The sequence below is a fragment of the Podarcis liolepis genome (assembly GCF_965112155.1).
Source record: "Podarcis liolepis genome assembly, chromosome: 7".
Taxonomy (NCBI): Eukaryota; Metazoa; Chordata; class Lepidosauria; order Squamata; family Lacertidae; genus Podarcis; species Podarcis liolepis.
The window spans coordinates 46,614,006-46,624,842 of record NC_139561.1 but is presented as its reverse complement, the minus strand read 5'-3'; the positions used below and the strand labels follow the sequence as shown (position 1 = coordinate 46,624,842).

The 10,837-nt window shown below is 44.7% G+C and overlaps 1 protein-coding gene across 1 annotated transcript; it reads right to left on the bottom strand.

Moving 5' to 3' along the window:
* Nucleotides 1-4,559: 4,559 nt before the first annotated feature.
* THAP11 (THAP domain containing 11) lies at nt 4,560-9,781 on the bottom strand. The gene has a single exon (XM_083511312.1). The coding sequence runs from the start codon at nt 8,179-8,181 to the stop codon at nt 7,363-7,365; it is 819 nt and encodes a 272-aa protein (XP_083367438.1). The 5' UTR covers nt 8,182-9,781; the 3' UTR covers nt 4,560-7,362.
* Between the last annotated feature and the right edge of the window lie 1,056 nt (nt 9,782-10,837).

Below are 10,837 nucleotides of genomic sequence, written 5' to 3'. Positions count from 1 at the left end.
AGTTCCACCCGCAGCCCTTCGACTCCGGGACGCCTCTGAAAAAGGGGGAGCACTACAACTCCCAGCATACAACGCGTGGCAGGCTCTCCGGGCAAAGCATTGTGGGGGTTTGTTTTGTTTTAAAACGGTTTGTGCACGCAAAAAACGGAGGGCGACGCCCTTCTGAAGCACAAGATTTACTCGCTTGCTTGTTTGACTTATATACCGCCCTTCATCGTAAGATCTCAGGGCGGTTCACACGATAAACCTGCGGGATGCAGGATAGCTTTGCTGAGAGCGAATACCTTCTGTAGCATACATTTTGCCACATGCAGCATGGGGTTAATGGCAGATGCCGTGCTTACAGGATGCCCCGCATCCATCCCTGGCAATCTCCCGCTACATAGGATCAGGGATGGGAAAATCTCCGCCGAGCCTACTGGACAGCAGCTGTCAGCCAGAGCAGACGCACACTATGTCATAGTAGTTCAGCAATGGCAGCTTAATATGTTCAGACAGGGTGAACAGTGCTTTATTTGCTCCACAAACGATGGATGCCTGTGTTTCATCTGTCACCTGGAGAACTAGAATAATAGGATAATAATAATAATTAAAAACTTTGCTTGTGTGAAATGGAGTAAAGACATTTGTCGAAATTTATCTTCCCAACACATTTGAAAGTATATTGTTATTATTATGGAAGTGAACCAACAACAGTACAACCTTTGTTAACTTGGTGCCCTCCAGTTGTTACACTGCAGCTCCCATCAGTCCTAACTAGTATGCTAAGACTGATGGGAGATACAGTCCAGCAACATCTAGGGGGCGCCAGGTTGGCAAAGGCAGCATTAATGAACCTATGCTGTACAGACAACATTATGTTTATCTGTGGTGGGATCCACCACATAAGAAAATGTTTAGTAACACCACAACTTTAATTAAACCAAAGGTAGGGCTGGCCTTAGAAAAAGGTGGCTGACTTTGTTGCAGGCATAGCTGTCAAGTCCACAAATAATAAGCCTCTTAGAGCGAAATATACATCAGGAGGCTTAGTTTGGTCAGAATTGAGTATACACTTCCAGAGTTAATGGAAGGGTGTAAAAATTTGTGTCCCGGGCTTTTTCGTCTACCCATGTAGTATTTGAATCCAATGGAGCACATAGGCTGCCATATGTGAAATTTATATAGCTGCAAAGGCTGAGGCTGCTGAAGAAGCCAGAGATCACATTGGCTGGGAGTCCTGGAAGACCTGCTCCACCTGGCCTGGGAGCGTGAGACCCTGACGACTCCAGCTACAAAAGCTGAGGCTGCTAAACAGACTCTCGGGCTGGGGTATTATTTTGTGGGGGTTGCTGCTTTTGTGTTGTTGTTTTTGTATCTTTATTTTTGATTTTGTTGTGATTTATGTGGAAATTATTGAGTTTGGTTTTGTATTTTTAATGCTTAATTTATTGTTTATGACTACATTTGTTATGTTGTAGCTATGTATTTTTTCATATTGTATGCCGCCATGACCATGATTTGGACTGTGAAAATGGAATTGTGTGTGTATTTATCCTTGTGCCTTCTGAGCCCTCTCACCATCAGCAGAGAGCAGCAGTAGTGTTGTTATCTTCCACCTGCACTCAGCCTACATCTCATATTTGTATAAAGCAGAGATGGGTCCAGGTACCAAAAGGTTGTTTGTGACAGGGAAACGAACAGCAGAGAGAGAGAGAAAGGCCAAACCCTGCCACCTTCCTGCAAAGGGGAGAGGGCAAAAATGCTAGCACTTGACCTAAGTGCTGCATAACCATCTCTAACCAGCTCTAAGATTCTATGATTCTATATGGATGCTTTAGCTGAGATTCCTGCATCACGGAGAGTTGGACTATCTGACCCTTGGGTCTCTTCCAGCTCTAAGATTCTATTATCTTGGCAAAGATGCTGAGGCTAACAGGTGATGTCTACCTTATCTCCCTGTTCCTCCTGTGTACTGGTAGTTAAATCCTGCCACTCCGTGAAGGGGAGACAAGAAGGACGAAAAAGCGAAAATGTATAGTGTGGGAGGTGGAGCAGGCTGGGAAGGGGGCACAAAGCACAGGCACTTGGCGACTGTGCCATGTGCCAGCCCCTCCTCCCTTACTTAGAAGCAAGCCTCCCTGAATTTAATGGGGCTTCCAGCCAATAATGCTTACGTAGGGCTGTAGGCTTTGTTATGGCTAGATTCAGATTCTTTTGAAATACAGAGGTTAGCAGCTCATTTTATTACATTGCTGTTTCCCATCTGTCCTCCATTATAGAACCCTAAGGACTCTAATGTGGACTTCTGGGCACCGACTGACCACACTCAGAACTCCTTCACTTTAGCAAACCTCTCATGGTTTCAGTCAATGACTGGGATCCTGATCCATGGCAATACAGGACTCTGAGGCTACCCCTGTAGTCCAAGCAGAGGCCAAACATATGTTATAGGAGGGTAGAAACCTTAGACACTATGCATGTAAAAGTACAGGAACACCGTTCACAAAAATGTTGTCTGAATGTCCAGCATAAATGTAGTCAGAAAAATGAAAATCCAGTATAGCTGCAAGTCAATTAGAAACACCAAGTCAGGCAAGAAGATCCATTATTCCACCATACACAAAAAATTATGACACATCACTAGGTGTCAGTTCACATTTGAGAAAGAAAAATGATGAAATCATATTAAGAATTATGTGGAGCCTGGAAAAAGAGACTTGTATATCAACCTGTTCTGATTAGCAGGAAGAAAAAATACATGTGTAAGTTGCAACTATACGTACTCTTCATCACCTTGTCGTGGTGAGTGGGCTTGCACATTCCTATGACCCTTGTGAGCAAAGCCGTCAGGTGTCTTGTACTCCCAGCAGGGTCAACTAAGATAAGATCACGGGGAAGGAGCTAGACAAAGAATGAGCCAAGAAGTCCTCAATGGCAGAACAGGCAGAAGATAACAAGCAGTATGTTACAAGGGTTGTGAAGGCGGATGAAGGCTGCAGCAGATAAGAATCTACCAGTTGTCGTGATACTCATGCCATCAGAATAGAGCTTTACTGCGAAGATTGTTTGTTGGTCAGCGTGCACTGATCTACACACATAAAGCAAATTCACACACAGGCGTCTTCCAAAAATCCATCCCAGATAAGAATGGCTTTCCAAGTGAACCATTCACAGTGGGATCAGGTGTTAAAGAGGCTTGTGTTATCATCCCAACTCTACTTATTATTTTCATCGCCATGATCCTACACTTTGTTGAAGTGAAACGCCCCACTGGAGTAAAAATCATATATCGAACAGATGGAAAGCTCTTTAATCTGAGTAGGCTGAAAGAAAAGAGTAAGATTACCATAACTTCTGTCATAGAGCTTCAGTATGCTGATGGCAATGTAGCATGTGCACACTCAGAGAATGACCTCCGAAACATCCTAAATATCTTCACAGAAGCTTGCAAAAAGCTTGGCCTATCGCTCAACATCCAAAAAACCAAAGTGCTGCACCAACAAGCACAAAACAACGCCTCTGTGGTGCCACAAATCAAACTCATTGGTGTAACGTTGGAAAGTGCTGAACACTTCTCCTACCTGGGCCGTTATCTTTTCACAAGAGCCGACATTGAAGAAGAAGAAGAAGAGTTTGGATTTGATATCCCGCCTTTCACTCCCCTTCAGGAGTCTCAAAGCGGCTAACATTCTCCTTTCCCTTCCTCCCCCACAACAAACACTCTGTGAGGTGAGTGGGGCTGAGAGACTTCACAGAAGTGCGACTGGCCCAAGGTCACCCAGCAGCTGCATGTGGAGGAGCGGAGACGCGAACCCGGTTTCCCAGATTACATGACTACCGCTCTTAACCACTACACCACACTGGCTCTGCGAGTGCAGCTTTCTCCTGATTGAAGTACAGAGTGTTTGAGGACCAGGACATTCGTAGGGAAACCAAAATGCTTGTTTACAAACCTATTGTACTACCAACCTTACTGTATGAAATTATAAACGCCATCTCCAACTCCTCGAAATCCAGCAAGTGTCTCCAAAAAATTTTAAGTATCACTTGGGAAGACAGGCAACTAATGCCAGTGTACTGAAAGAAGCAAAGATCACCAGTGTCAAAACAATGATTCTTCAACATCAACGTTTTGAAATGGTCATGTTGTTTGGATGCCTGATTGTCGTCTTCCAAATCAACTACTCTATTCCAAAGCGTAATGCTGATGGACAACAAAAGAGTTTTAAAGACTCTTTCAAGGCAAATCTTTAAAAATGTAGTTTAAACACCAACAATTGGGAAACACTGGCCTGTTTGTGCTCCAACTGGAGAACAGCCTTTACCAAAGGTGTCATGGACTTTGAAGACGCTCAAACTCAGAATGAAATTGAGAAACGTGCTCAGAGGAAGGCATGTTTGCCAAACCCTTACCATGATCAACTCCCATCCCGAAACCTATGTCCCCACTGTGGAAGGACATGTGGATTCAAAACGGACTCACGGTTATGACCGTGTTCATGGAAGACAATCTTACTCAGCTACAAGTGATCACTAAAGAAGAAGACCTTGCAAATAAAAGTCTCTTAACCAAGTGAGATAGAAAACAAAACACTGAAATGTGTTTAATCAAAGCAGAAACAAGCAAATGCCATGGAGTAGGTGGAGGAAGAACTATTAGATGTTACAGACAAATTACAGACTGCAGTACTGTATAACAAAAACAAAATATATTTTATTCAAATTAAGCATATTTGCTAGCACCTCAGGATAACCAGTAAACTAGAACAGTCCAACAGATAACCAGTCCAGTAATCCAAGCAACTGAACGTATTTTAGTGCATAATGATGGTAGAAAAGTACCACGACTTGTCACAACACACTTTCGAAACACTCTCAGCCAGCTAGAATGCACCGTCTATTTACAAAGAAAGAAAACTAGTGTGCTGCTTAAGGTCTCAACAGATGCATACAGAGCAAAATGCAAGCTGTGTGACCAAACTTGACCTAAGCACAACACACGGCAGTAAATTTGTCTGTAGTTTTCTTCCCCACTTCAGAACTATTGGAGGGGGGCAGCACAGAAATCTGTTAAGATTGGAAAAAGAAGATAGTAATTAAATTAAAAAAATACTAGTTACAAGTTGAATCATGTTCTAGCAACTTCTAGTCAAATAATTTGATACAGTCTACTATCTTGTTCAAACAACAGACCAATTCCCCAATGACTACAGCAGAACATCCATGAAATCCAATGAGGTTAGAGTTTATGGTGTGCTGCTGCCTCCTGCAATAAACCGCGGAGTCAATCACACCAAGAATTGAACATGTCTTACGACCTACAGTACATATAGTCAGACGAACAAGGGACATGTAAGAAATAGGTTTTCTTTATGGTATTTTTTCAAGCTTTTTAATTGTTTGAGAGAATAATCTCCCCCTCTCCATTTTTAAAAAAATATTTTCTTCATTGCTTTTACTGTTATTGGTATATACAACGTATATAAGCAATACAAGCTTGTGGTTTCTATTTGAGATTTGTTATATAAAATATAAAAAATACTGTAACAAAAAAGAAAGAGGGAAAAAATGGGGCAGATGGCCATTCTGACACTAGCCAATCCCTGCCAGTCACAATAGTTTCAACCAAAGGTATTTTTACACTTGAAAATACAAGCCAATCTACATGCCTACAGTTGTGATTTTTAGTTATGGGTTTGATAAACTCAAAAACTCTAGCTATTGCATTGTGTTTTTCTTTCTTTCTTTGTGAAATGAGATGTTCTGGCATTCTCTGCATAGCCATGCAGAGTACACACACCGTTGTGGACTCTTATTTGAAGTATATCATCAACCACACTGAATACAATAATCAGAAGCATCTATTTGGTGCTACACAGACATACAAATATTGGTGGGGAGGGGGTTCATCTATTTCTGACAAAAGTGAATCAGGCTATAGGGCAGGCTGCTCTCTAATCTCTTTCCATCTTCATATCCATGGAGATGCAAACTGACTCATAAATATCTGAAAAGTAGAAGTGCATCTCACAAATTTATCAGTCCATGGTTGTGACATTAACATCTTCCAGGTTCTTAACAGAGAGTGTTAGAATGCTAATTTATTTAGAAGTATGAAAGGTTTGCAAAGCCACCGTAACTTAACCTCATTCCTCTTATGCTAGCCAGATTGCATCCCAGTATATTATATGTGAAAAGGAAATAAACCACACAATACTGGTTTCCACAAGAGAATATTGAATCATTGCTGAAGTAAAAGAAGCAGTTGTTGAATGCCATGATGGGCAGGGAGTCATCCAACTATGGCATGGCCATAATAATCCCTTGAAACTAGAAACAGAAAAAGGGCAGAACACCAAATATAACTGCATCCTAGGAATACAGACTCCAGTTGCCCTCTTTAATGATTAAGAATGAACTTGGCATCAAAAATGGCCTACTCCATATCAGTACTTTGTGGGTGGGGGATGACAACCCACATTTTTTCTCTCTCTCTCTTTCCATAAAGAGAAACAAACAAAATCCACTGATGGCCATGGTTTCTAAGGCGTTGATCACCAAGACATTTACTGCAGAATAATCATAGGAAAGTGCCATGACTTTCACTAGACTATTCCAGAGTAAATGATTTACAACCCGAGTGTGCTTGTGTAGAAAGTAACTGTTATTGTTCCTCAAAATTAGCTTTGCACTAAATTTAATCCCACTGGTGACAGAAGCTCATAGCCCTACACCCGCCCACTTAATGGAAACATCCAGCTTTATTAGAGACATTTTCCCAGCAATGCTAAAAATGGACCAGCTCTCACAGAATCAACATTACTGAGAGTACCAAAGCAGCTGCTGTCTGCTACTGTGCTTTGAACAGGACATAATACGAGTAGAGCATCAGCTGATAACCAATAATCCAGACTGTACCCATCTTTTTATGTATATAAAAATATTGTTGTAGCCAACTCCTGGTGGGTACTTCTCACAGAAAAACATGTAAAAAGTGAGTGTGTGGGTCCAGTTAAGTGTGGGCCTGCTCACACACCACCCTGGGCTTCCTGACAGGAGAAGGAAATGTTGTCAGTACATAGTCAAGAACTGGTGATTTGCCTGTCACAGTGTAGACCTGACTGAAAGGGACCAAAAATGTATCTTGGGCAGCAATACCACACCAAGCTGTGGAGCACCATTTGTCCTTGCTACAACTGCCTGCCTGCCTGCCTCCACACACCCACACACCCACCCACCCCCTTCGTCCTGTTTGGGCATTTCTTGCCACTTCTGTTTGCAAACAATACCACACAGGTCGATTTGTGCTCAGTCCCCTGCCCTACATGAAACAAGCAACTTGAAGAGCAGGACCCCAATCCTAAGGAGGGCACGTATGTCTCAGAGACCATGGCGCTTGCGAGCCACCCCTCCCATGCTGGCAGCATGCAGCAGGCGGTCCTTCTCCCGGATCTCCTCACGGAGTTGGGCTTCGGACAGGCGCAGGCGGCGGATGCTGCCCTTCATCTCCTTCATCTTCACCTCCAGCAGAGCAATGATGTCCCGCTGCTCGTTCAGTTTGCGCAGCAACTCCTCCGACGTGGTACCCGACGACAGTGAGTAGGAGTGGTCTGGCGGGCTGTCCACCAGGGGCCCGTTATCTGTAAGGAATGCCAGGCTAACAGGGCCCCCGATCATTGCCCCGGGGCCTCCCAACATCGCCCCTGGGGCCCCGAGCATCGTCCCAGGGCCTCCCAGCTCCACCTGCACGGTCAGGTCCATAGGCTTCACATCATCTCCTGCACCTCCTCCCCGGGGCACACCTTGCCCAGCCGCGGCGGCGGCAGCAGCTCCCTCCTGCAAAGCGAGCAAGACCGCGGCTTGCGCGGCGGCGACCGCGGGCGCCTGGGGAGGCGCGGGGGCGTGGCGTGCGCGCCGGTTCCCACGGGCGCCCTTGCGCTCGTTGACGCCCCGCAAGGGGAAGATGGTGGGCACCCGCACCAGGTAGGACTTGCGCCCGCCGGGGAAGTGCTCGGAGCAGACGCGGTGGCCCGTCGTGGGCTGGAAAGTGCTGAAGCATCCGCTCACTCCGGCCCGCGACACATTCTTCAGCCAAAGGCGGCGCAGCTCCGCGTCCTTCGGGAAGGTGTAGAAGTGGAGCGCCTTGTCCCGGTGCGAGTTGTTGTAGCAGCCTGGCACGCAGCACGTGAACCCGGGCATGGTCTGTGTGGTGTTTCGCTGCGCCCTCCTCCTTTCCCTCGGCGGGCCGAGGCAGCCGGGACTACAGATCCCACAAGGCCTCCCGATGCCGAGTCCCAACGACAAGGCGAGCCTCCTCCGCCACCGCCACAGTAGACCGCTCTCCGCAACAGCGCCACAGGAAACGGAACTACCCGCCCCACAAAGCACCGCGCCGCCGCCGGAACTACGTTTCCCACAAGGCACCACTGGGCGGGGCAGCAACGGGAGTGTTTAACTTGGCCACAGAAGAGCGGGAAAGAAAGCGGGTTGGGGATTCCACGCGCGCTCTGCAGCTTCCCACAATCCTCCGCGAGCCCCATAACTTTTTCGAAGGCGGAAGGAGGCTTTATGAGGCAATAAATAAATATAAATAGTTGGCCTTTGTTTTGGCTTGTGCCGTAATAATATTTGTTAGTCTTTAAGGTGCCCCAGGACTTCATATTTGTTTGCTGCAGCAGACTAACAAGGCTCCTCGCTGGAATTTATTTCGAGTCCTGTGCATGCTTACCTGGGAGTAAATACAATTGAAGCCAATGGATCTTGCGTCTCAGTAGACGTGGGTAGCATGGCAGCCTGGACTGCGTTCACACGATACTGCTAAAGTACATTCTTTACTTCACATGTATTCTGGGCACTGCAGTTTACGCTTAGAGTTTCAATTCCCAGCCTGAGAGACGGTGTGGTGGTTACAGTGTTGAATTAGGACCTGGAAGATCAGGGTTCCAATCCCTACGCAGCCATAAAGGTAAATCACTTTTAGTGTTATAAAAATTTAGGTTGTACACACATAGCAGACACACATTCCACAGAAAACCAATCTTTCACCCATCAACATTTAGGAAATATTCCCTGAGAAAAATCACACTTTATTTTAGCACATAGAACAATCCCAAAAAGCCATCTTAGCTCTCCTAAATCTGTAGAAGGAAATATCTTGGAGAAACTTTTCCCAACAGTTATTTCACTTTCAAATCCTGACTTAAGGGCATATTTTGTGTATGAATGGGGTAGGCCTGTGCATTTTAAAAAATGCATTGCTATACTGATGCTTAATCATGTGGATGTGGATGCACCCTAGAAATTAATAACTGCTAGGATTTTGGTTATTTGTGGAATTAAGGGATAATGCAAGCTGTAAAGGAATTCCTGGGCTGGGGTATTCATACCAGTCTAGCTGGCTGGGGGAACAGCAAACCTGTTAGTATGACAAAAAAAGGTGTTAATAAGACATCAGAGAAGGATCCTTTGCCCTGGGGAGTCAGATGTCATAAAGGTTCCCGGGGTAACTGTGTGTTTGAGTGGATAGGAAAAGGGAGTTTTGAAGCAGGGATTCCTGGGAAGAAGAAGGAGGAAGAAGGGCTGAGATCCATCTTGGCCAGGCAAAGGAAGGATTGCTTGCAATGCCGTAGGCCATGCTGTAAGATCTTGACTCCCTCCATGCAGACTGAAGGTGAAAATAGGTAAATAAACCATATTTCTTAAAGCACAACGGTCTCTGCTGTGTCTTCTATTATCCAAAGGAACACAGACCCTGTGTGTGTGCCTGAGAACCCGTGGGCTATTGCCATCGCTCGACAGATAGAAGAAGAAGAGTTTGGATATGATATCCTGCTTTATCACTACCCGAAGGAGTCTCAAAGCGGCTAACAATCTCCTTTTCCCTTCCTCCCCCACAACAAACACTCCCTTGAGGTGAATGGGGCTGAGAGACTTCAAAGAAGTGTAACTAGCCCAAGGTCATCCAGCAGCTGCATGTGGAGGAGCGGAGACATGAACCTGGTTCACCAGATTACAAGTCTACCACTCTTAACCACTACACCACACTGGCTCTTTTGTAACAATATTAAAAGGCACAATAATATAAAAAATAAAAACTATTACGTATTAAAAATTAAAAGCACAATGTAACAGAATATAATGCAGATGCAACAGGCCAAAAAAGAACCAGAAGTGAAATTACATATATGCAAGTACCTTATTAACTGCCCATACTTTGGGGCTTTTAGCACTTTTAATTAATTGGTTGTGTATACACTATACCTTTTAAGCTGATTTGAAGAACATTATTTACGTCAAAGAATCCTGGGCACTTGTAGTTTGTTGAAGGTTGCTGAGAATTACCTCAGTGAGGACTAAATTGCAGTGCCCACAATTCTTTGTAGGAAATAATGTGTTTCGAACTACAGCACAAGCTTTTGTGCACCGAAATCCACTTCATCAGATTCAGTAATATTCAACTGGCATGCATGCATACACCCACAACCACCCCCACACAAAGGTATGTGAGGGAAATGTAAAAGTTAAAGAGTTAAATAGCAATGAAATACAAAAGGCACCAGGCTGTACATCATACATTTAAACCATATTTCTTTTCCCAAAAGAATCATGGGAACTATAGTTTACTCCTCACAATGCTACAGTTCCCAGCACCCTTAGCAAACTACTGTTCATAGAACTTCTTGGAGGAGAATAGTGTGCTTTGAATGTATTGTGTGTATGCAGCAGATATCAACATGGCTGCAAAAGGAGTACAGTGGTACCTCAGGTTAAGAACGTAATTCGTTCTGGAGGTCTTTTCTTAACCTGAAACTGTTCTTAACCTGAAGCACCACTTTAGCTAATGGGGCCTGCCGCT